This window comes from Xiphophorus hellerii, chromosome 23, assembly GCF_003331165.1.
Source record: "Xiphophorus hellerii strain 12219 chromosome 23, Xiphophorus_hellerii-4.1, whole genome shotgun sequence".
Classification (NCBI taxonomy): Eukaryota; Metazoa; Chordata; class Actinopteri; order Cyprinodontiformes; family Poeciliidae; genus Xiphophorus; species Xiphophorus hellerii.
Window position 1 is genome coordinate 23,467,852 of NC_045694.1, and position 27,061 is coordinate 23,494,912.

The 27,061-nt window shown below is 40.8% G+C and overlaps 1 protein-coding gene across 2 annotated transcripts; it reads left to right on the plus strand.

Annotated features, from left to right (window-relative positions):
• The first annotated feature begins 18 nt into the window (after window positions 1-18).
• On the plus strand, window positions 19-26,370 carry cyfip2 (cytoplasmic FMR1 interacting protein 2). Of its 2 annotated transcripts, XM_032554876.1 has the most exons (30): window positions 27-235; window positions 6,580-6,729; window positions 6,816-6,905; window positions 8,218-8,295; window positions 8,804-8,905; window positions 9,684-9,865; window positions 9,975-10,071; window positions 11,579-11,707; window positions 12,377-12,481; window positions 12,600-12,688; window positions 12,792-13,029; window positions 13,212-13,364; window positions 14,310-14,449; window positions 14,548-14,695; window positions 14,964-15,117; window positions 15,276-15,432; window positions 15,520-15,616; window positions 15,698-15,774; window positions 15,852-15,960; window positions 16,052-16,171; window positions 16,248-16,447; window positions 16,534-16,621; window positions 16,718-16,861; window positions 17,017-17,107; window positions 19,721-19,851; window positions 22,038-22,110; window positions 22,232-22,326; window positions 22,440-22,678; window positions 24,267-24,414; window positions 25,325-26,370. In XM_032554876.1, exons 2-30 carry the CDS (start codon window positions 6,613-6,615, stop codon window positions 25,490-25,492), a joined length of 3,759 nt encoding a protein of 1,252 aa, XP_032410767.1. In that variant the 5' UTR covers window positions 27-235; window positions 6,580-6,612; the 3' UTR covers window positions 25,493-26,370. The 2 variants fall into 2 exon arrangements, with proteins under 2 accessions (XP_032410768.1, XP_032410767.1); XM_032554877.1 differs by lacking the exons at window positions 22,038-22,110; window positions 22,232-22,326; window positions 22,440-22,678; window positions 24,267-24,414; window positions 25,325-26,370 and adding an exon at window positions 20,123-22,023 and having other exon boundaries at window positions 19-235.
• Window positions 26,371-27,061: the final 691 nt, after the last annotated feature.

Here is a 27,061-nt window from a genome sequence, read left to right on the forward strand (position 1 = left end):
CCACTGTGACTGTCCCTTTAAGAATATGCACTTGCAGCCATTTTCTGCTCTTTGTGTAGGGTGGATTAGCACTGGGGCTGGTACTGAGCGAAACTAGAGCATCAATCGGCACAGAAAACGGAGGAGCAGGAACAGAATCGCAAACCCAGGAATCGTCGGCTTGCCGTCGCAGACCGCGACACCGCCCGCCCGCTCGCCCGCCTGTTCGTCGGCCAGACGGACATGCAATTTTCAGGTACGTGAGAAACGGAGCGATGGATGCAGAGGAAGATGAACGGGGGCTGGGGATGTGCGCTGGGTAGTGATGATGGCTGGAGACTGGAGTGGCTGTTTTTCAACACACCCCACCACCACCACCAACCCCTCACTCCGTGTTTGCTTTCTGCTTCTTCCTCGCCGCTCCGTGCGCGGAGGGAAAACATAAACCGACCCGCAGCCGGAGATGGAGGCGCGGATTTTTACGGTTACATGAACGGGATCCCCCCCCCACACACACACACACTCTCCTCTCTCTCCGTTAGCCTACATCGGCATCGTAGCTCTCACGCTGAGATGGGTGGGGTGAGGAGAGGGTTCCCGTGCAGCAAGTGCGCTCATGAATGATGGAGCACGTAAAGGCTAAACGACACCCTCCAGAGCTGGAAACAGCTCGAAGCGTTATGGAGTCCTCCGGATGTCTCGATTACGCATTCTCTACTCTCGATCACCTTTTAAATTTGATATCATTTCATGAATATTACATGCAATTGTAATGGCTTTACATGCAAACTCTGGCTTGTTCCCTCCACCCTCCTCCTCCTCCTCCGGCTGATCTCTTCAACCACCAGGCCGTACAATGCAGATGCTTTCAGGGCCATCACGCCCGGTGTTCGGGCCTGTGAACAGACAAGGTTCACCTGGCCTACTTCCGTATCATATAAACGCGTACATGAACTCGGCTGCTGCTTTTTACTTTATTTTAATTTTTTCATCCTACTGCCTGTGAATCTGCCTCTTATGCAAACCCTCCGAGCTGTAAACAAGCACTGTGTAAAGAGAGAGGAGCTGCAAATGCTTCTAGGCTTATTGTGGTGCATGCAAAAAAAAACACTCATGAGCTTTTCTTATTGATTCCAGTGGGGAAATTTAATCGCCATGGCAACACAAACAGGTAAAATAACGAGGAAAGTAGTAAAACACAATACTGAGAACAGCTCAGTATAATTGACATTGCATGTAAAATTACTCTTTTGTTGGTAAAATGGCTAACTGTGGGCAATGCTATGATGATATTTATCATATTAATAATAATAAAAACTCTAGTGATAGTAAGAATAATAAACAAAATTTATAATAGCTGGTCAAACAACCAGTTAGATTGCAACAGCCCATTCAATTTAGCTGCACAGATGTGATGGCGTTAACTTTCTGAGGTTCAAACCGAGCATAGGAATGTCAAAGAATGGAGATTGAAGTGACTTTAAACGTGTGATGATTGTTAACCCGTCACCCTACGATACCAGAATTTGGTGTTAAAAACATGAACGCTTGGATTCCTCGTTCCTTGTATCTGTCCTGGCGGTATAATGGTGCAAAGGATATTTTTTCTGCCATATTTTAGGGGACTTTGTACCATTAACAATTATTTAAATGTCACAATCTACCTGAGTGCTTATGCTGGTCGTATATTTGGCTGATCTCCATCCAAGTCCATGTATTAATTTAATTATAAAATAAATTTACCTCTCAGTCCAAATGTTATTTTAGCAGCAACAGGGCTAATTTCTGGTTTTTGATTAAAATCAAAATCAATGTGACTGAGATATTTTTATCTTTAACCTTTGTAAGACTACAATCACATTATCACGTTTCTACTCAAAATTATCATGCATTACTGACAATAATCAGTATTAGTGATTTTAGGTAAATTGAGAGGCAAAATGGATAAGTGATATGTCATTGATATGAAAACTATCCAAAATAAAAGGGAAGGAGACGTGTATATATATATATATATCATCGGTTGTAGTTGTTCCTGTTCCTGCTACTGTAAATAGAGCAAGTGGAACAAATTAAAAAACTTCTGCAAAATGACTGTGAGGATCAAATGTTTTAATGTCACCGTACCAGTTTTACGAAGCGGACCGTCACGGAGGCTGAGCTTATCCCGGTTACTCAAGTGATGTTCATCGATCGGAAAATGGCAGATCATGACAACATGGGGGCGCAGCTTGTCTTTCCCATGTCAGTGGGGCATGTGAAACATCCGGGGCAGACCAGAGTCCTGTACCTGCTTCCACTCTGCACACCACTCAGATGTTGATGTGATATGAGGAATCATCTGCTGGTTTTTCTTAAATACTCACTTCCTTTCAGGACGATGGGGTCATGCTCTGTTTAGTGCATGACTGCGTGTATATGCAGAGCTAGCCTTGAGGCGAGCGGGGTATCCCATTAAGGGGAGTGACACTACTGGCACTGACACACTTTTTCCCAGCAAAGCAGATGACTGTCAAATAGTCAACCAGAACATACAGCGGAGTTCCTTTCCCACCCCGACTCGTATTCAGTCTCTCGCTCTTTTTTTTGTGTGTGTTACTGTTACCTTACACAAGGTCTTGATATAACCTTAGTCACAGCGTCAGCTTGTCTGTGGTTGAAGAAATGGTGTTACTTTTACACCATTTTAAACATCAATCTAGTCGGTGAGATTTCTGGTTAGAAACTCGCTCTTTCTGTTGTCTGCTTTAGCTGTTCTTGCGTGATGCAGGCTGAGTTTTGTTACCAAGAGCCTGGAGGGGAATGAAGGGGCCCTTCTTCTTTTATAGGAATGTACATGCACACTGAGATGCACAGACACTAACTATTGAGCACAGTCTGGTATAGGGTGGGAAAGTTTATTCAGCCAAGCCAGGGTTTAGGCTGTGTCTGAATCCCCAAGCACAGATGGGACTTTGGTATCACTGAGGGTGTTTGTCAGCTGGACAAATAGTGCCTGGAGCTAGCTGCATGATACATGCTTTACTTTGTGTAATCTGTGGATAGTCAAATATAACTATGTAAAGTCTTAAAAGACACTGACAGTCTCTTTTAGTTTGCGTTAAAGGAGGAGTATTTTGTAAAAACAACCTTTTTGGACTTTACTTCATGTTGTATTGGTATTCCCTCCTCAAAAATATACCTGGAGTGTTGCCTTGATTCTTTCATGTCATGTGTGAGAAATCCTTTAATCTCCCGTCGGAACCATTCAGCTGTGCAAAACGCCTGGGTGGGCCAAGCGGCGGCTTCGAGGTCAAAGCTCCTCCTCGGAGCTGCAGTTTTCACGCTACAGAGTGTCCACCTCACAGAACAGCCCCCCCCCCTGCGACTCCCACACTCGGCTCCTGCAGACTAGCCAGCAGCAATTAGCAAACACCAGGTGGAACTGTGCATCAGCTGAGCTCATCATACGAGCTACTTACAGCTAAAACGGGCTGTCAAAGGGCTCATGGAGGAGCAATGTTTTGATACTTCCTGAAGGCAGAGTTTTTTAAAGAGACGGAGGCCCAATTTTAAGGCGTTAAATTACAAATCTAAATGTCTCTTAAGTGATATTTGATAGTCACTCCATCCTCAATTCTCACTCCTACAGTGAGATTAGAGACTGCCTTCAAAATGTGGGAGGGTGGAATGGCCTGCCCCCACTCCTGCCCTGACCCCCACTGAACAAGTGTTGATTGATTTGGATGTCGTCCCACAGCAGTGTGCGACCAAGCTGGTGACCAGCATGAGGAGAAGATCATCCCAAGCTATTGAAGGTCTGTGCAGATCTCCAACAGGCCGCAAAGGCAATTGTTTGTTAAATGGATAAACTGTTAATTTGCTCATTAAGACTTTAGTCGTCTGAACCAATAATCTACAGACCAAAAGAATCAAGCAGAATAAGCTTGATGGCGATAACCCCAACATCAACTGTGCTCCTTTAAAATTCACACACAGACATTTATATTTTTGTGTGTGTGTGATTCAAAAGATAAAACGAAGACATAGACGTTAGCTTACATCACAATCTACTCCCATCCCTGTAATGTTGGGCCTAATCTTTATGCAAATGAGCGCATCTCTCCCACTGGTACTTGAATGACTCAGTCATCTGGTTTTCGGCTCTGAACCACGTGGTTTACTTTGGCGTTTTACCCTTTGTGTTTGTGAGGTTTGACAGTTTGACTTGACAGGAAACTCCACCTACCTCCCATTAGCTTCGCTTGCCGATCATTCGTAGACATGCGCATAAGGGCGCGACCGACAACGTTGGCCACAGTGTGATGTAATATTCTCGTTGAGAAACACATCAAAAGACCTTCTTGAATATTTTCTGGGTCCTGTAAAGTTGCTTGTCAGCTGACTTTGATCTTTTTTTTTTTTGCCCTTCCTCTTTTTCTTTTCTTTGTGGTTTACCTCCTGACCCTCTGGCTCTCTTTGGACCCGGCCTTGAATATTAAGCTGATTATCAGCACTGTCTGCTCGGTCAGGCAAAAAAAAAAAAAAAAACCCACAGTGACATGTGATAAATGTGGGATGATTGCCAGAATGATAATTTGTTTCTTTTGTTGTACTTGGTTTTGTAGATGCTAAGAGTTAACTATAGCTGTGTGAAGACATGGTTATGTTTCCATATTTGTATAACACTCAATATTTACTGTAGGTGACAGAAACGCAGCTTGCTAAGGGTTTCAAACAAAAGAAAAAAAACCCCCACATTTGTCAGCGGGTCCGAAGAGCTTTGTGCGATGGGTGCGTTCAAATGTCATTCGTTGTCAGAGCCTTCCTCGCCTCTGTCAGATTATTGACATTTCCAGGTTCTGGCATTTCAAGAAGGACTTTATTTAACCACACAAGCCCAACGGGTAGGCATAAAAGGAAACGGCGAGGGGCCTCTTCCCCTTTTCTTGCTGCCCTGGCATGTTTGTCTGGTGTTGCCATAAAGTCAGGGAGGAAGGCGTGCAGGTGCAGGATGAACAGACAGCTGGAGGCCTGCGCAGTGCGTGAACGTCTCACAAAACGGAAATGAAGCCGTCTAGACATGTCAGGGGGAAATCTTGTGTGACTGAGAAGCGTCGTCTCTGCATATCTTCAGAACGGGAATAATGTTGTCCTTTTGATCCGTCAATCAAATGCCTCCAGTCTTGTTTTAAACAGTTTGAACAGCGGATGTGTGTTTTTAACTTTGTGTGTTTATAAAGCAATACTTAGAACCGCTTCATAACCATGAAGCTTCACTTCATGGTTATGAAGTAAAGATTAAGAGAGTTGCTCTTAATTTTGATTTTTAATCATTTGCGCTTTTGATAGTCTTCCAAATATAACCTACAATTTTCCCCTTCCTTATCAGAAGGGAGATGAGACGCAGGAAGTGAGCTAATCAGTAAACATTGTGGTGGATGAGAGACTTTTGACTAATTTTGATATGGATTCTAAATAGAGACAGACTGATCAGAATGGCCAGTAGTTTCTGATCTCCACTGTTTACTAGACCTATCAATTATTTTAGCAATCAACCTATCAGTTTGGTTTTTTTTGGCCGTGTGTGCTCCGGTGGCCAAGCGATGACATTTCATTGCCAATTTCACTTATGTGTCTTTGTGCAATTACAATATAATAAGTCTAAGTTTGATGATTAATTGATTAATCTGATTTTAAGAAATGGGCACATTCTGCTGATTTGTCATTTAGCCACATAATCCTCCTTTATATAATATTAGAAAGACATTAAACAATGCAAATAAGCAGTTCAGTTTTCTTTTAAATAAGAAAATAAACATTCTACTGTCTAAATTGCAACCGCATAGCATTTCTTTGGATTTGTAGGAGAGTATGCAGCTAAAAAAGCACTTCTGACATCAGCGTGTGAACACCTCAACCCTTTCTGCTTGACTTAACATCAGCACTGTTCAGACAGTTTAATCCTTTGATTGTTTTTTTGGATTAACCAATTAATAACCAAATTGCGAAAAATGCTGAATTTGAACCATTTGAATCTAATTCTATCTTGAATGTAAAATGTATATATTTATTTGCAACTTTGTGGGCGAATATTTCAAAAATTGATTCGACTTGATTTTTTTCGATTAGTCTGATTAATCAAACTCTACTTTCCTACCCTTCTTCAGATGAGCCATCATTATTTTTTTTTTACATTAGGAGCTTGCTGCATGTCGTGTGAGAGAGTAGTTGCTGTTAAAATCTGTTTTACTCAAGACCAGCAGATGCGAAATGCCATGTTAAATTGGCTGGAGAATCTTGTATTGGAAACTGATTGGTGCGGGTAGCATTACAAAATCACCTCTCTCTGTGTTTTTCCTAGCAAATGCAGACTCTTACTTTTTGATAATAAAGCCGCCAGAGGTTTGAGAGTGTGGAAGTTTGCTTTCTGGAGGGTGGATTTTATCCAGATTAAATTACAATTTACAACAAAAATGGACAACGAGTGGAAAAGCCGACTGCGACACGATGTTCCGTCTGAAGCTAGCTTGACTTTACACACTTGCTTTAAAGTACATCTGCTTCCCCAATTCGTCTTTGCAGTCCGCTCACATACCTACTTCAGTGTTTCCCTCTCAGACCTAGGTGTTGTTTGAGTGACGCCTTGTTACCATGACAACCCACGTGACGTTGGAGGATGCTCTGTCCAACGTGGACCTGCTGGAGGAGCTGCCTCTGCCGGACCAGCAGCCATGCATCGAGCCGCCCCCCTCCTCCATCATGTACCAGGTACTCCCTCGACTGTTTCTCGCTATGATCCTCCTGCTACTTCACACCGTGTCTATAACTCGACTCCGTTGTCTTCTTTTCTGCAGGCTAACTTTGACACCAACTTTGAAGACAGGAATGCCTTTGTGACCGGCATAGCCCGTTACATAGAGCAAGCCACAGTCCACTCCAGCATGGTGAGTTTAAGTGTTCTGCTACAAAAAATAATTTAGGGTGTCCACACTGCCTTACAAAGTCTGACATTTGTGTGTCCAAAATTTAGGTCTTAAAACGTCTTAAATTCGTTAAGAAAATGCACGTTGGCCTTAAATTTGATAATCACAGTTCTTAAATTTTGTTGTGGCAGGACTATTTGTTTAATGTAGGATTTAAAAAAAAAATTTTGTGGGACTTCTCTGTCAGGCAAAAGTTTGAGCTGCACGCAAACATCTTTCTGTCGCTCGAAGCGGTTGAGGCTAACTGCAACCAGCTGCTAATGTACCCCAGCTAGCTAGTTTTTTTTGCCTCAATCTTGGGCACAAAGCTGGGTTCACAGCTTTTGTTATGCTTGATTGTATTGCAGCGAGTTCCCCCAACTATTCCCAAACTGACAGTTTTTTCTGTCTTAAATTGAAAGTGGCATTAAAAAGTCTTAAATTTTATTTGTTGAACCCTGCAGATACCCTGTAATAACAGAAACAGGTTCTGACCTGCTGGCAGCCTTATTTCTTTTTTAAAAAATATTAAAATAACTGTGCTTCAGATTTAATAGTTTCTGTTCCTGTTTTCATGAACACAAAGCCCTCTGTGGGAAACAGCCTCACACTCGCAAAGGGAGCCTTGGTTTACTTGAACTGAGCATCATTTGGCACGTTTGTCCTCCTTTGGCTCATCCTGTTTCAGAACACACATGCACAAAACACACAGACGCTCACAAAGACACACTTCCCACTCACAAGTTGGTGAATTAGTAGTGCAACGGACCGCTAAGGCTCTCCCACCCCCCAATTGCAGAATGAATGGAGAATGTGATTTGACTAGCAATGAGGAGAGAAGTGGAGATTTATTTAACTTTACTTACTTGATCAGGAAGTGGAAATGAGGTTGAAGACTGTCAGGATGTGAAAACCCACGTACTTTTAAGAGAGGAAGCGATCTAACCTTGTTAAAATATTCATTACGAATGGGAACAAGTGACTCAGCTGATGGGTTTGACATAATGCCAAGTTGTTTGGTAGCTTTGTAGACAAATTGTTAAAAGTAAAATCACAAAAAACAACACATTCTATCGGGACTTTATGTGATACGCCAACGGAATGTGGTTTATAATTGCAAAGCAAATGGGAAAACTTCAGATTTCTATTTAAATAAATAAATAAGAATATGGACATTTTTGCAAGGCAGTGTAACCAGCCTTGCGCCGTCACTTATTTAATCAGAAGTGACGGTGCGGTTGCTTTGTATTAAATTAAATTTGCTGTTTTCTTTCTTTTTCCTCTGTTTGTGCAGAATGAGATGCTGGAGGAAGGGCATGAATATGCGGTGATGCTTTACACCTGGAGAAGCTGTTCCAGAGCCATTCCTCAGGTAAAAAAAAAAGATAAGAAAAAAAAAGAAAGTGAGCTCACTTCACACGATGAACCTCCAGAACCACATTTGGTCTGCAAAAATAAAAACAAAGCACGTGTTGCTGGGCTTATTGGGCACTCAAAACATTATTAAATCATGTCGTAACATGAGCATTCACCTTTCACACTTTGTACCATTTGGTGGCTGAATCAGAAACTTAGTTGCCAGCTGTGAGCTCAGGATCGGCCTTAACATATTTTGGGACAACACACCAGTGTTGAAAACCGGCGTATTGGCTTTTGGAAAGAAAACACTTTCCACATCACAGTTTACAGATACTTGAAAGACATTATTAAATATGAACATAATTGTATTTTAATCACAGAAAACCCCCCATAAATGTTTAACTAATGTTTACTAGAGAATAGTTTCGCTTTTTTCTTCTTTTCTTTTTAGATTTAAAGGAAGCTGCTTACCTGAACTCTGAAGCCAAGCTTGAATAATGGCGCCATCTTGTGTTTGTTAGGTGAAATGCAACGAGCAGCCCAACAGAGTGGAGATCTATGAGAAAACGGTGGAGGTGCTGGAGCCTGAAGTGACCAAGCTCATGAAGTTCATGTACTTCCAGGTGAGTTAGAGGCTCCGGTCTGATGTTCACATGAACCAATACAGAACAGTGGAGATAGTGTTGTTGTTAATTTAAAGGGAAACTGTCTCCCAAATGTATTAAAATAGTAATAAAAGAGAGTTATTTTGAACGGATGTTTTTACAGATTGATCCAGGTCAGGGGTGGCCTCACCTTTTTGCAGATTTTCAAAAAGCAGCACAGAAGTGTAAACAGTTGCACATCCAAATAAGTTTTTATCAACTGCTGGTGACATTAGTCGTTGCCGCCGAACAATAAAATGCGGCACACCAGAAATGCAATCTGTTCTACACAAACAGAGCACAGTAATGAAAACTGGATTGTCATAATATTGCATCCCACGCTCTCTGTGACTTTTCAGCCTCTCTGGGATGATTGTCTGTGTTGGACTCTACTGCAGTGATTAGCATATAAAGTGTGCATTCAGGAGCGTTGTCAATAAATGACAGATATTGCTTTCCAAACTGTTCGTGGCAGTATAATTGTTCCTCAGACTGATATTTTGATTATGCTGCATTGTGCAGTCTTTATTTAGAGTTCAATATATTCTTAAAAGTCAATATACTCTCTCAGTGGCTCTTTTTAGCATCAGCCTGCATTGCTGAACACACAAAATGCTAATGGAGCTGCCCAAGCTGCTGCTGCCGTTTCAAAATAAAAGCGCTGTTTTCCGGTTTTGTGTGCAGAATTAAAACTGAATGCATGTTTAAGTTCAAAACTCCCCTTCGGGACGCAGGCTGATGTTTTGTGTTTTCACAGCGGAAAGCCATAGAGCGCTTCTGCAGCGAGGTGAAGCGTCTGTGCCACGCTGAGCGGAGGAAAGACTTCGTGTCAGAGGCCTACCTGCTCACGCTGGGGAAATTTATCAACATGTTTGCGGTGCTGGACGAACTCAAGAACATGAAGTGTAGCGTGAAGAACGATCACTCTGCCTACAAACGGTACCGTCTGACGTATAACTGTCGTTATGTTAGCCGTGGGTCTGTTTTAGAGTGGTTTTTCTTTCAGTGAAAAAAAAAACGACGTTGTTCTCTTTTGCTGCCACTTAAGGGCAGCTCAGTTCTTGAGGAAGATGGCCGACCCTCAGTCCATCCAGGAGTCCCAGAATCTCTCCATGTTTTTAGCCAACCACAACAGGATCACTCAGGTTAGTGAGCGGCCTTTATTCATCATCTTCTGGGTGTCGATTTAAAAAATACAACTGGGGTTTTGGTGCAAAAGAAATGCTGTTGTTCAATACTACAAGAACATAAAATCTCACCAAGTCGTTTTGGCCTAGTTTCTAGTGGAAATATATCACTATACTTTAAAAAAAAAAAAAATCCAAAACTTAACTTGCAAGACATTTTTCAACAAAAATATTGGAGCTTGTTTTAAGTCAAGAATTATTTAATATCAATGAAAAAGTTTTAGATCCACTGGCAGAGACTTTGTGTTTTTGCAGCAACATTTGGCCTAGAGCGTACTCCAGATGGGGAAAAAACAATCTTTATTTAAATCTGTCATAATAATAAACCATCTGACCTGCTAAAACTTAAATTTAATAATGTCGAAACCCACTGGCAATAGAAAGCAGATAAAGGAAGACCTCATATTGGTGCTCTGCACTATAGCAGGTCTGAAAATTAAACAGCGCTCCGCAAATCAAGTTATCCTCTGCCTAAAAACTAGAAGAAAGCAGAGAAAAGGTCTTCAGGTCCTCACTCCAGAAGTTTATTATTTAATTTGAAAAGTTCAGGTCTGAAAAATAAATCTATGTTAAATTAGTTTTTACTTTCCCTCCAACCATTCTCAGCTGTACAAGAGTGGAAATAAGTAGTGTCTGTTGAACAATATTTGGGATTTGGAATAATAATATCTTAATTCAACAACCTTAAGCATCGGATGAATGAATAAAACTTGGAGGCGTGTGTAGAAATTTTGGTGAAGCGCTATTGCATAGTAACGACTGTGTCAGGTCATCTTTGAGTTTAATGATAGGATGAACGAGGTTGAGTATAAGTAGCAAAAGGGCAGATATTTTATAGTTTGCTGGAAATGCAGATTCAGAAACTTCAAATCATTCGAGAAGCCATGACAAGTGGTACATAGGGCCCCCAGGTACCAAGACGTGAACAAACATGGGTCCCTAAAAACGTTCAGGGTTTGATAAATGTCAAAACAGCAAAAGAAGGTTTCTGGTTGTATTGCCATTTTGGGAAAGGGGAATTCTGTGACTAGGTGAGCGAAGAATAGATCGATTTCTGAAAGTTTAAAAACAACCACCTTCTGTAAGGAAACACAAAATGTATTTTAGATCTCAACTTTACCTAAAACAAAAAATGATATCATTCGCTAAGCGGTTCATATGTATGAACTGTTTTTCATTCCATACATATAATATGTATTATATACATATTTGACTGTGGACTGACCTCTAAAACAGCAGGACTTGCGAAACGATGCAGTGACGTCACAGAAGTCGCTTAGTGAGTTTAAAGGTTCCTCAAAATGAGAAACACATCAACGTTTTGTGCATTTATTTCATTTCCCTTTGAGATCAATAAAATTCTTCTGCACAAGAAAATAAATACTTGTTCTGGGAATTAGCCTGTTTTTTTTTCTGGTTAGCATCTGATGCCTTTTCTGCTGTTTTTTTTTTTTCCTCCCCATAGTGCCTGCACCAACAGCTGGAGGTGATTCCAGGTTACGAGGAGCTTCTGGCCGACATCGTCAACATCTGCGTGGACTATTACGAAAACAAAATGTATTTGACGCCCAGTGAGAAACACATGCTGCTAAAGGTACTTCTTCATCTGCTTCCAACTAGGGCTGCGACTTACCATTATTATAGCCATTGATTATTCTATCGATTATTCTGTCAATTATTCTTTCAGTTATTCTGATGATTAATCGGATAAAAAGAAAACACGGCACATTTTACAGATTTTTCAGCTCAGCCCTTTCTGCTTAACTAGACATCAATACAGCGCAGAGCTAATCTGATTATTTTTTGATTATTGTTATTTTTTAAATAATTGGATAGCACAAGATGCTTAATGGAAGATTTGTTTTTACTGGATTTGAATCAGTTGAAGCTAAAACTGCCACATGAGGATTTCTTTTTATTCAATTTTACTTTTATTCTTTTTTTTTATTTACAGACAAAGTTATTATTATTGTTATTATTATTTTAAATGCAAGATATATGTGTAGTGCAGTTTTGACTTAATTACTGCTCTGAGTGTGTTCTTTCACAAAACAGCCTTTTTTGAGTCTACAGACTCCAGTAAATCATTTATCTATTACGAAATTAGTTGACGATTATTTCAATAATCGATTGATCCGATTAACTGTTTCGGCCCTGTTTCAAGCCTGTAACAAACATCATGAAACCGTCTAATCTCAAGCCTTCTGAGGCTTTTTTTTTTTTTCTTTGCATTTTGAACACGTCTCTTCCTAATGTTTGCCAGGTTATGGGTTTTGGCCTCTACCTGATGGACGGGAATGTCAGTAATATCTACAAACTAGACGCCAAAAAGAGGATCAACCTGAGCAAGATCGACAAGTTCTTCAAAGTAAGAATGTTTGGTGTTTTTGCTGGGGGTTTTTTTTTTTAGCTCGTCTCAGATGCAGAAACATGTCCAAATGTCTGTGTGGCAGAGGGTAAGATGTTCACTTGATGTGTTTACTCAGCTTCAAGTCGTGCCTCTATTTGGAGACATGCAGATCGAGTTGTCACGCTACATAGAGACGAGCGCTCACTACGAAGAAAACAAGTCCAGGCAAGACCGTACCGCCAACGAAACGAGACAAAAGTTACAGCTTCCCGTTGGCCTCGTTCAAAAATCCCATCTGCTCTTGCGTTTCCTTTTCCTCCATGCCCAGGTGGACGTGTACCCAGAGCAGCATCTCGCCGCAGTACAACCTGTGCGAGCAGATGGTGCAGATCAGGGACGACCACATCCGCTTCATCTCGGAGCTGGCGCGCTACAGCAACAGCGAGGTGGTGACGGGCTCGGGCCTGGACAGCCAGAAGTCGGACGAGGAGTACAGGGAGCTATTCGACCTGGCTCTGAGGGGCCTGCAGCTGCTGTCCAAGTGGAGCACGCACGTCATGGAAGTCGTGAGTGAAGAACCGGGAGGGGGGGGAATCGATGGCGTGTTCCACCGCAGGCAGAGAGAATTGCTTTTTTCTACCCAAATGTCGATATGTGTGTATTTTGAGACATTAGCTTCGTTTTGGTGGGGTTTTTTTTACCATTGATCTTTCCGACTTTGACAAAAGCATGGTTTTGTCTCCCGCAGTACTCCTGGAAGCTGGTGCACCCCACAGACAAGTTCTGCAACAAGGACTGTCCTGGCACGGCGGAGGAGTACGAGCGAGCCACACGCTACAATTACACCAGTGAGGAGAAGTTTGCCCTGGTTGAGGTTATTGCCATGATCAAAGGGCTGCAGGTAAATGTTTGGAAATCATATCTGTAAGCCAGGGGTCTGCAACCTGCAGTTCAGGAGACACAACTGGCTCTTTGGACCTTCTGCAGCTTAGAACTTAAAAACTTTGACTAAAAATGATGAAGAAAAGCTTAAAAAAATAGATCTAATAACACATGCATATTTCTGCTATTCCATGGAACTATAAACACCAGTCATTTTTCTTTAGGCCTATTTTTCTTGTTGCCAGGCTGGGAACTATGCAATTATCAACAACCCATATAAGAAAATGTAGGCATCATCTTTTTGAGAAAGCTTTATGTTATTCTTTATGAAAAACTAAGCTTGTGAATAAAATGGTTGCTCTTTAAAGTTTACAGCAGATTTCCTGAAGTAGATATTTATCAAAAACCATAAAATGTCTTTTTTCTAAAAGATTCGGTAATATTTGCAGCTCTAAAATCGGTTTATTTAGCTGGACTGAGGGCAAAAATGACTCCTTGGATTGTTAAGGAACCAGATCCCTGCTATAAAAAGTGCCTTGCAAAACTACTCATCCCCATTGAATGTTGTTGCATTTTGTCAAGTTGCAACCACAAAGCAACCTGTTTTGCTGGGTGCTTTTGCAATGCACTGTCTTTCAAGACATACAAATAAAAATATTACTAAATCAGCATTTTTGTTTATCCTCTCTGAGTAGATCATTTGTAAAACCAGCTTTCACATACAAGCTAATTCCACACACAAATAGCCAATATTCTGCATATTTCAGTTTGATTCTTAATTTAAAAAAAAAACGTATATCTTTTACTCCACTTCATAATCATGCATTACTTTGCTCAGAAAATCCCAGAAAAATACTCCAAAATTTGTGGTTGTTATGACAACAAGCCAAAACAGATCAAATAAGCTGAGTTTGGGGTCAGGAGTCTTCAGCGGCAATATGATTCTGTGTCTTGTACTGTGCAGGTTCTGATGGGTCGCATGGAGTCCGTCTTCAATCAGGCCATCAGGAACACGATCTACGCGGCGCTGCAGGACTTCGCTCAGGTTACCCTCCGGGAGCCGCTGCGCCAAGCCGTACGCAAGAAGAAGAATGTTCTCATCAGGTTCCTGAAACGACAAAATCAATACCTCTTCTAACGACTCTGAACAATAATTCAGCAAATAAACTGTTCTATCTGCACCAACTCCTTTTTTTCCGTAGTGTCCTGCAGGCCATTCGAAAGACTGTCTGTGACTGGGAGGGAGGAAGAGAGCCGCCAAATGACCCCTGCTTGAGGGGAGAGAAAGACCCGAAGGGTGGGTTTGACATCAAGGTGCCTCGTCGAGCAGTGGGACCCTCCAGTACACAGGTGAAGAAGATTCGTCTCTATTATTTTTTTGGAACGTCTTTATCTGCTGGCTCTACCCTGCGATAAAACAAAGCATTCTCAGAAGATCAGTAGGATGTAGGATGTCACTTGCTAGATTATTCTTGGCCCAATTTGGGAATTCCTCAAAGCTCTAAGAACTGCAGTGCCGTGTGCATGGCAGAAGGCAAGACAAGCTTTTTTATCTGAATCAAGAGGAAAAAAAAACATAGTTGGACAGATTTTTTTTAAATGTGTGTTTTTTCTGCAGCTCTACATGGTACGCACCATGCTGGAGTCATTAATAGCTGACAAGAGTGGATCTAAGAAAACTCTTCGCAGCAGCCTTGATGGACCCATAGTGGTGGCCATAGAGGACTTCCACAAGCATTCCTTCTTCTTCACACACCTGCTTAACTTCAGTGGTGAGTTGAAAGCACAGTGTAGACTTTAAACAGGCCATTATTTTAGGACGTATGTCTTTGCTCTTTTATATTTTTGACAAAAGTTTCCACCAAAGGTTTTTTCGGCCAACATTTAGTAACCCCTCTCTGTTCTGTCGTCTTCTCCTTCTGCTGAACAGAGGCCCTGCAGCAGTGCTGTGACCTGTCCCAGCTGTGGTTCAGGGAGTTCTTCCTGGAGCTCACCATGGGCCGCAGAATCCAGTTCCCCATCGAGATGTCCATGCCCTGGATCCTAACCGACCACATCCTGGAGACCAAGGAGCCCTCCATGATGGAGTAAGACGAGCTCACTGTTGCACTCAGCTCCAGCCTGTCTTTTGGAAATAAGCCGGTAATAACAACTTCCACCCCTTCCTCTTCTAGATACGTTCTGTATCCTCTAGACTTGTACAACGACAGTGGCTATTATGCTCTGACCAAGTTCAAGAAGCAGTTCCTGTACGACGAAATCGAAGCCGAGGTAAGGGGCAACGGCAAAAGATCTAAATCCAGACAAATCGGTAAAGACTCCAAACCTTCATTGACTTTTGCCTCTTCTTAGGTAAACCTCTGCTTTGATCAGTTTGTGTACAAGTTGGCAGACCAGATATTTGCCTACTACAAAGCAATGGCCGGAAGGTAATATTAACAGCACTTCATAAAGATCCGACAATCTTTGTAAGCTTCCCCTAAATACATTTAGGTCTTCTCTACAGTGTCCTCCTAGACAAGCGCTTCAGAGCGGAGTGTAAAAACTACGGCGTCATCATTCCGTACCCACCGTCGAACCGCTACGAGACGCTGCTCAAGCAGAGACACGTACAGGTACGTGGAAATCGAAGATGCGTTGCTCTTACGTCGGACGGCAATTGTTCATTTTGAGCCTGATTTACCAGTTTGACTGTGCATCTTTCAGCTTTTGGGCCGATCAATTGATCTGAACCGCCTGATCACCCAGAGGATCTCAGCCGCCATGTACAAGTCGTTAGACCATGCCATCAGCCGCTTTGAGAGTGAGGACCTCACGTCCATAGTGGTAAGAAAGCTGAGAGAAGTTTGCTCGTTGCTCTTGCATCATGCCTTCTCACGCCACTCCCTTAACATCTGGCCAGGAGTTGGAATGGCTGCTGGAGATCAACAGGCTGACCCACCGGCTGCTGTCCAAGCACATGACCCTGGACAGCTTCGACGCCATGTTCCGCGAGGCCAACCACAACGTTTCGGCCCCCTACGGACGAATCACTCTCCACGTCTTCTGGGAGCTCAACTTTGATTTCCTCCCGAACTACTGCTACAACGGATCCACGAATCGGTCGGTTTACTCGCACATCTCTTCAGATTTCTTATTGGCTTCCACCTCTCTGTGTTTAACTTTTTTTTCCCCCCCTCTCTTCTCAGCTTTGTACGCACAGCTATTCCCTTCACCCAGGAGCCTCAAAGAGACAAACCAGCCAATGTGCAGCCTTATTACCTGTATGGGTCCAAGGTAGGTTGACGTTCCGTTTTGTTTTGGCTGTGTTCAGAAGAAAGTAGCTGAGACTTACATTGTCTTTTGTCTCTCTCTCTTTGCTTTTCTTCTCAGCCTCTGAACATTGCCTACTCCCACATATACAGCTCCTACAGAAACTTTGTCGGCCCGCCTCATTTTAAGACCATCTGCCGCCTCCTCGGTTACCAAGGCATCGCTGTAGTGATGGAGGAGCTACTCAAGATTGTCAAAAGCCTGGTATTTTATCTTCTTTGTTTTTTCTCCACGCTTACAAACACATCTCTTCCCCCTCAATGTTCTGGGTTCTAAAGCTTATTACCCTCTTCTTTCTGTGCACTCTCTGTATTCTTTTTCCTGCTGTCGTCTATAAATCTCCTCTTGTCACTTTGCAGTTACAGGGCACCATTCTGCAGTATGTAAAAACTTTGATAGAAGTCATGCCCAAGATCTGCCGTCTGCCACGCCATGAGTATGGCTCCCCAGGTGAGCTGAATTAGCTGTAACCAGTGGCGGTTTTTGATGAGGGCAATATGGCTCACCGTCCAGGGCGCCACCCCATCAGGGGGAGGCGTGTGTACTTGAGTGTTCAGTCAACAGGGAGTGGGACTCTGTGTTGTCACAAAAAATATGGTCAGACACAACTTCAGTTTTATGAAAACTTTCTTAAACAGACTGTTCCCTGCGGACAATTATAAAAATTGAAAAAAATGCTTTATCCTTAGAGTTTCTTTCTGGAGCATAATTGGATAATTTGTTACATAACTACATTTTTTATGTAGTTATGTAACAACTACATAAAAAAGCAGTTGTTACTACATTTTTAAACCTGCTTAAACCATACTTTAAACCTGCAAAGTACTTGCAGGTTTACTTTGCAAACCTGCAAGTATTCCCAAGTGTCAAAGAGGTAAACAAACTTAAAATAAGCAATGAAAACAAGACGTTTTAAAGCTTTATGAAGCGAGTGCCTGGTTTATTGTGAAACGTGCAGACAGTGAATGGAAGCAGCTGAAAGTCTCTATTTTATAAATATATAATAAATCCAGGTGGTTTACTGTTGAGAGTTTAATTGCATAATTGTAATATTGTAGTTGTCAAATGTTTATTCCAAAGACACATGCTACTTGAACTCTATAAGGTTGTATTGTGGTCTCACTCCAACTTATTATCATCCGCTACATGTGTAACATGTGTACCTATCATCCGCTACATGTGTAACATGTAGCGGATGATAGGTAGGTAAATAGGTAATAGGTAAAATGCTCCTGCTGCCGTCAAACTCTCTTGTTCACTCATATTATCTCATTGTCTCGGCTACCTACTTTTGCATAACCAACATCCACATCTACCTTGGTGGTTTGACTGCTGACTTCTCGAGAGCTAGCTGCCCTCCCAGTGACTGTATTTATATTTTTGATCCATCATCACTACACATATGATTGTGCTACTTTTGTAAAGACCCGAGGCCTGCCTCTGAAGTTCTTTTCTGTCAGATGAGTTCACTTTGAAACCTGCTTTTACAAACAGAAAAGGTTTATTGTGATCAAATCTAAATCTAAGGATTTGGCCCCAAAGTATGACAGAATTTGCTACTTAGGCGATACTCTTATGAGATTAGGTCGTTACTTTGACAAACATAATATCCATTGAAGTAAAAAATAATTTAGTCTTTTTTGTTCAGCACAAAACCATATGCATATGCTTACTCAGAATGTGTTATTCAACATCTCCTGGTGTTACATCTTAGTATTATTCCTGACCTGCTTCCATGTCTTTATCTAGACTTCTAGTGCAGATGTCAGTCAGATGGATTATCCGTATAAGGATTTAGTAATCTGTAGATTACTGATGTTCCTCACCTCGAGCTCCTGAACTTACCTCACAGCTTATGATGTTATTGCCATTTGTTAATGATCCTTTTGCCTCTGATGCTCTCTCTAAATGTGGGTCAGAACAGCCGTACGAACCGGTTGACATCATCCCGATTTAACCCGGAAATACCTGATTAACAGGCGGCTCGTGAGGTTACACTAGACACATCATGATTAGAAATACCTTATAGTGTTGAGTAATATACGGTGCTGCAAAAAAACATATTTGGCCTCTTAGATATTTCTTCTACTTTTCTCTTTTAGTCCTACTACAATATTTCAGATGAAAATAAATAATGGAGACAGAGATAAATGGACCAAATACAAAACCCAGTGTTTCAGTGATCATCTCAGTTAAGAGAAAAAAGTTTTCAAACAAAACCTGGAATTATCTTTAATTAGTCATACTTTTTGATTCGGTTTCACTAATTATTCCGAGATCTGCAGAATCAGTACATCTGTTAAAAAGAGCCAGCTTACAACATGAAGTAGGCAAAAAGACCTAAAAAGAAAATCAATTTTCTACAACTTGATACAAAAACAAAATCAGTAACAGGTGAATAACAAAGTAATTGAAGTATATATTATTTTGGAAGAAGTTTTGAAGCAATTTTGGGTTCAAAATTTTGAACCCAAGACTTTGTTGCTGCAAGGCACCAGCCCTGATGTTTTATTTTTGATATTTTATTCATGAAATTTATTTTTTATTGACACTTAGGAGAATTTAGAGACCATTTGACCTAACAGTCATATGAATTCAGACAGAGCACCAGAGAACAAAGGAGATGATTGTTGATTTTAGGAGGAACAGGATTAAATCAAACCCAATTTCCATCATGGGAGAAGAAGTGGAGGTGGTTGAAGAATATAAACACCTCAGTGTTCATCTGGACAACAGACTGGACCGAGACGCAACAGTGAAGCGTCTATAAGAATGGACAGAGCAGACTGGAGGAAGCTAAGATCCTTCAAGGTTTGACAGTCATTGTGGTTGATGGCTGATATCCATCGCCTGTATCTTTCCTTATTAAAAATTAGCAATAAAATTACAAGTTTGGTTTCTATCCTTGTTTGTTTATGCAGCCAACCACGCAGCATCCCATGACCATTTTTAAATTGAAATCAACTAAATAGAAGCGATTTTAGACAGGTTGTTTTTTGACTGGCTTTAATGCAGATTTCCTAAAGGTTTCGTGAATGCATTTTCTCCTTCCTGCCATTTCAGGCATCCTGGAGTTCTTCCACCACCAGCTCAAGGACATCATTGAATACGCCGAGCTGAAGACGGATGTCTTCCAGAGCTTAAGGGAGGTCGGAAACGCCATCCTCTTCTGCCTGCTCATCGAGCAAGCTCTGGTAAGGCATTTCCGTCGCCTGCCTCCACCTCCCTCTAGCTAATCTGCTGTAATGACTTCCTCGTGTGCTCTCCCCAACTCTTCTTGTGATTACCTGTGCCGGGTGCCTGGAGGTTTCTGCTCGGTTTATAACGTCGACTGTCTCCGTGTAAATCAAATGATGCGATCGAAAACTGTCAGGCTTCTGGGTGTGTTTGCTGTTTGATCTTTGATGGGGGTTTTTTGTCTGAAACACAACTCTATTTTTCATTACACGCTGGCAACTACCACAGGTGGTAAGGATTTAGATTTTGTTGATATTAAAATAACACAGAGACCATTTTTGTTTAATTTATTAATCACTTATTATTTTTTTAACATATTAATTAATTTGATTCATTTTATTGCACATATAACTTCATTTCCAATCAGCCATGGAAAAAAAAGGACTGAGATTTTCATAATCTACAACAAAGTGAAAATGTTTAGGGCATGCATCATGACCTTGTTTGTCCTTGTAAACGGGCTTATAATCACAAGGCTTAAAATCTCAATGTCTTTGTCTTCCATGGAGGAGGTGACTCCATTCTTCTGGTTGGTTGTTGACTCAGTCTTGTGTTTTAATTCTTCAGTCCTTTCATGCCTTGTTACTCATGTTTTTCTCAGTATGATTTCACCCCTTCTGTGTGACCGCACTGACTCAGTGTGTGTGTGTGTGTGTGTTGCTTTGGATGGTATCCGAGTGAGTTGGTTTGTTTGTGTGGGTGTCTGATTTTCATCGTTGCATGACTCTCTTCTCATCCACTACAAGATGTCACTTTGTCGCATTTAGTTTAATTGCCGTCACTAACAGTCACCTTCACTTTAGTGTTGTCTTACGTATTGTTGTAACCTCACATTGAGTATTACAATAAATCATTGTATATTCATTTAGTGGTTAAAAATTACAGCTTTTTAGGGTGTTTTCGGTAGACTCTGTTTGACTGAGGAACAAAATTGCAAACAGCTGTTACATTTTTTTCAGCTGGTGCGGTTCGGTTTCACACTGCACCATGTCAAACGAGCTGAACCAATTGAAAAACCTGTTCACCCTCTCGCCTGTAGTGGCGCTGCCCCAAGAACCACTGGGAAAAAAAGAACAACATAAAAACCTCTGAGCAAGACACTGAGCACAACACCAAAAAGTATCATTTTTACAAAATGACCTATGTCACAAATATTGGCACCCCTGCTATCGAATGTGTACAAATCTACTTTTGCCAACAGGGCAGCACTTAGGATGTTAAGTCCATTTGAATCGAACTCCAGTTTGTTTGCCTAGAAAGCCTGGCTGCTTTGGGGAGGTGTGACTGAGTAATCGAACTCTGATGCAGACCAGAAAAACAAACTCTGGTCTGCCTACAAACCTTGGTCTCGACTTGGTTGAAGTGACCTCTGGAACTGGAAACTAACATAAGCAGAAAGTGGACAATAGCACAGGGTATTATGGGCAAATATAACCAAAATAAACGCAAGAGTCTGGCGCTAGCAGAAATCATAGGTTGTGGTCTTTTGCTAAAGACTACAAAGAAATCCTAAAAACTCTAAAATATGACGCCACTACATTTTTGTTACCATCTTGTGAAGAGGGAAGTTGTCTTCTTTCGAGGTTTACGTGTCGTTTTTTTCAGTAGTTCTTGTAGCGCTACCACAGGCGAGATGGAGAAAAGGTAGAAAGCGAATTGCACCAGATGTAAGTATAATATGTGTTTCAATGTTGGTCCCCAATCAAAGCGAGTCTGCCCGATTACCGGGTATGAAAACACCCTTAGTCTCTTATGGCCTTTCACAAGGATAAAAGTAGAGAAGAGCAATTTGGATTTGCAATACTATCTGCATGTTTTCAGTAAGTGACAATAAAAAGTATTTTAAGAAAATAATCAGTCATTTTGGCATTACATCTATCACTACATAGAGATACAAACTCATAATTCTCTAAAAAGAAAGCATACACATTATCAAATAACCTGACTGCAAATAACCTGTTAAAAAACATGAGTTATTGGGGGGAAAAAAACATCCACATGTAGTATATGTTAATAATTTAGTTAAACTAAAATACATTTTAAAAAACGTTGGCTGTCTGGATCCAGGGTAAGGCTGTCAGAGAAGCAAAGTGAGTTTAATTTGTGGCTTAAAATTTCCTATTACATTTTGCTTGACCCTTAGTCCCAGGAGGAAGTGTGTGACCTGCTTCATGCTGCCCCCTTCCAGAACATTCTTCCTAGAGTCTACATCAAAGGTAGACTGAAATTTCAGATGACTCACGGTTTTCCAAATTTGGGGAGATTACTCCTGCAGTGTGTGGATGGCCACTCAGAGCTCTACTTCTTCTGTAACTTTCGGTGCTCTGTGACACTCAGAGGGGGAGCGACTGGAGGTGAGGATGAAGAGGCTGGAAGCGAAGTACGCCCCTCTTCACCTTGTGCCTCTCATCGAGAGGCTGGGAACTCCTCAGGTCAGTGTAATCCCTTTTTGTCTGGGCTGAAACAAATTTTTTTTTTCTACAAATGTGTGTATTTCCATCCATTTTTTAAAAAGAAAGTTCTTTTTCTTCTCTTTAAACTCTAGCAAATAGCCATCGCGAGGGAGGGGGACCTGCTGACCAAAGAGCGCCTCTGCTGCGGCCTCTCCATGTTCGAGGTCATCCTGACGCGCATTCGCAGCTTCCTGCAGGACGCCGTATGGCGCGGACCCCCGCCCACCAACGGCGTGATGCACGTGGACGAGTGCATGGAGTTCCATCGCCTGTGGAGCGCCATGCAGTTTGTCTACTGCATCCCCGTCGGCACACACGAGTTCACAGCGGAGTGAGTAGCATCTGGCCGACATCTGCGCAGCACTTTGAAGAGTTTTGCTTCCAGGTGGGAGCTGTCAGGAACATGAGCTGCTAATTGTGATAATGTGAAGGAACTTTAATGGTAGAAGTTGTTGCATAAAGATCAAGGGCGCGGTTTTTCACGCTGACATAGCAGTCGGCCTGCTGTGTGTGCCCAAAGTAGGAGCAGAGGTCCAGACAATTGGAAGATTCAGTCAAAAATGACAGATTGTTGTCAGACTGTATTAGAGGGAAAATCTAAGGCAAAGTTTATTCTGAGCAATCAAATTATCTGCATTAACAGCTAGAAATTAGATTTAAATTTAGATGAAAGATCATTTTGTAAGGGTGGCTTCCAGCGTGAATCCTGCAGTAAACATGTTGCGAATGCATAAAAATAAATAAATTCTAAAGTCTCTTTATTCTGTTTTCGCAAACACTCACTTAAGCTTCATCATGGCATCAAGTCATGGCATTTTAATATAGAGCAATCTCGCATCATTAGATTACATTACTAAACAGGAGAGCACAGCTGAAAGCTGAGAAAATAGATTGATTTTACTAGCTCCATAGTACCTTCTGTTTGGAAGAAAATGCTCTGATAATAGTATTTACATAAATTGTTTAAAATCTGCATAGCTTTTTTTTTAAGTTACAATGTCCACGTAAAGATTTTTTTTTTTTTCCATGATATGTCTTTGTATAATTGTTTTAATTGATTTAGCTGGATATCTTTATTGCTCCAGAAGTGGGATTTCTTTTAACAAGCTGTCTTCTTGCTCTGCCAAATCCTGTGACAGTTACAAGAACATCCTGTCTCTAAAAAAAAAAGCACGCTTGTAGCTGTATTTTTTTAAAGATGTAAAAAAATAAATAAATAATTTATAATAAGTTAACCTGGAACTTTTAAATCCAACTCTGTTAGCTGTGAAGCAGTGTGTTGCTGTGTGTTGAGAGAACATGCATCTGCTATATGACTAAGAATGTAACACTTTTTGCTTAGCTTTATAAAACTGAGGTAGTCCGAAGAAGCTTTCTGCATGGCACTGGTTAACTCAGAGGACTTGCCTAATAGTCTAAGCACTGGTATGTTTCTCTGTAATCTAAATGATACCAGACGTCCTTAACTACTGCGTTTAAAATGTCTGTCCTTGTACAAAGAGCTCTAACTCCCCAGAGGGTGAACTATAACAAACCATCTGGTGTGCCAGGTTAGGAAGACGGGTCTCAGGCTGTGCTGAGAATGAATGTTTTTAGAGCCACTTTTGTTTTTGATGCATTTTCCCTCCTTCCTTCCTTCAGTTATGTGCTTTCTTTGGTCTATTTCATGAAACAGAGAAAGTAAAGTACTGATTGATGTGCATCAGAGAGCGGATCAGCCCGAGGCGAGCGGATGTGTTCAAACAGGCCTTCAAAAATCCATTCAAACCGGTCAATGCAGAAATGCTGGCGAAATATTTTTATTCATAGGCAACTGTCAGGCTCAGAGGCGAGACGTTGTGAACACAGTTTGTACGCACTCGGGATCGCATTAGTTTGCAGAAACTCATCTTGTGTTTTGTGTGCACCTTTCCTTCCAGGCAATGCTTCGGGGATGGGCTGAACTGGGCGGGCTGCGCCATCATCGTGCTGCTCGGACAGCAGCGCCGCTTCGACCTCTTCGACTTTTGCTACCACCTGCTCAAAGTCCAAAGGCAGGACGGCAAAGACGAGATCATCAAGAATGTGGTGAGTGCACGCCATCCACGGCTTTAGAGGGCTTGTAAATGCACACTGTATTCTTCAGATTTTATTTGTTAGATATTTTTTTAAATCATGTATCCTTTACCATCCTCTTCACTATTATTCTCCACATAGTTGTGATGTATCACATAAAATTGCAAACATAAAATAAAATTGCCCGCCTTGTATCTATCTATCTTCAGGGTTTGCAAATTATTAAACTACCAAACAGTGATTTTAGTTGCCTGGAATTCCTACTTAATAACTGTATTATGTATTATGCTGTATTATAAAAGAAAAACAGTGAGAATGTGTTTTTTTTTCTTGTCTTTATGTTGGGAACCTTCAGCTTTTTTATAATAACAGCAGAGACGATGTGCAAGAGAGCAGTAGCTGAAAAACAGCATCTTATTAATACTTAGGCAAATGTTCTTAACTTCTTCTTTCACATTAGCTTTAGTATCTTACATTAGCGATTAGCGCTGCTAGCATTACATCACCGTCAGTCTCCACGTGTCTATAGATACTTACCTTAATTTTGTTTCCAAGGCTGCCAGAATTTCCAAATCCAGCCTGACCTGCTCAGAACATAAAGAAGAGCAACTTTACAGCCTTCCTGTTATTTGATCAAAGTATTGCTCTCTCTCACCCTCTCGAAGCCTGACTTATAGCTTGACATGTCTTAGAAAATATAGTTTACTTTTAAAAAACTTATTTCATCTCTGTGTTTCCTCTGACTTCATATTTAAACACCTTGCTAATTCTCAAAAACATTTAACTTTGAGACTTCTTGGATTGTAAAATAAATAATACAATTTTCTCCCATTATTAGTGACAAAAAGCAAAAAAGTTCCAAGGGATATAAATGCTTTATTATTCAAGACCACCACTTGTGCTTTATTGTTTTCCTCCGCAGCCACTGAAGAAGATGGCAGACCGCATCAGAAAGTACCAGATCCTCAACAATGAGATATTCGCCATCCTCAATAAGTACATGAAGGCGGTGGAGACAGACAGTTCCACTGTGGAGCACGTTCGCTGTTTCCAGCCCCCTATACACCAGTCCCTAGCTACCACCTGTTGAAAAGGAAGAGCCTTGAAAAGATAGACATACTCTAAAAACATACTCTCTCCCATACGCACATACGTACATGCATACATTCCCTCCTTCAGCTGTGATGCTAAACTCTGCCTCACCACAGCAGCTTTCAGAATCCACTGACAAATTCATTTAAAATGCGACTGTCTTTACATGCTGAGGTGAAGTGGACCAGAGCAGAAGTTGAACTGTACATTCACATCTTTTTTTTTTTTTATTTTATTTTAGATTATTTTTCGTGTGGCTCTCACTCTCGGATTCATGCATGCCTTCTATTATTTTAGCTGCTGAGTTTTGCATTGGACCACCGACGTATTGGATGGATTAAAGTAAAAAAAGAAAAAAAAAAAACTGAATCTGAAACAAAAAAATCTGCAATGAAATTTAAACGCAGTGCTTATTCAAACTAGATTGCTAAACTAAACCGGTCTGAATCCATTCACTCATCTGTCTGCATCCATCTCACGGGGTCTACCGGGATTCTTCTACCGGGATTCTTCTGATCGACCCAATCATTACTCCTTTCACACTTTGCCTGCCTTCTTTGATTTGCAGTATTCACCTTTGCCTCCTAACAATCCAGCTTTGTTTGCTGCAAGTTCCACTGTAAAATTTCACTGTTTGGAGAAAAAAAAAAAAAGAAAAAGACAAGTGAAGTGTTGAGTGTTGTAATAGTCCTTGTTTTAAACTGTTATTAATACTTTTAGTTGACACATTCTTGGTATAATACTTGCCTATCTGCTATTGACTGGAAACCTCAATTGTTATTTTAACCCCTTCCTTTGTTAGTTGGAAAGATTTTTTATATTCTGTAAATGAACTTGGTGATATTATTTACAATTTTGAAAAGAGATATTCATCTGAAAAAAAAAAAAGGTTTGCGTTTTTTAATGAAAAAATACTGAAGAAACAAGACCAGACAAATACCTCTAGGCTGTATGAAGATCAACCTGTTTTAAGTGTGAGTGGATGAGCAGACGCATTAAATACACTGTTACAATAAAGGAAAAATAAAATCTTAACTAAAACTGAATTAAAGGGCAGTCTTCTATATAGAGTCAGTATTTACTATTGTTGAACTTTTGGTTTACCTTAGCAGTGTTATTAAAATATGCAAATTCCCACTTTTGTTTCATATAAAGGAAAAAGACAAATGATTCAGAATGACCACTTCTCAAACAGCCATGTGATCTGTTTCTGCTCCGTTTTGACAGAAGAAAGTTTCTTTTGTAAAACCCAGTGTCTTTTTATTCTATTTATTCAACTTATTGTTCATTTAAAGGTTAATCTAGTTAAAAATTAAGGTACCAATGTATCATGTCTAAACTTCAGCATGGCAGATGTAATTTATTGTCATCGGTGGCTCCATTTGTGACATGAGGCTTTGTTTATGATATGGTTGTACAAGTGAAAATGTTTTGAAGTAAAACAACAACAAAAAAAAATGGATAAAGGAATATAAAGTGTACAACAATGGTCCTGCAAAAGGATTTGAACTTATGTTGTATTTCCATGAAATAAAAATGTTTAACTTAAAAAAAAATCTTTAAGTGT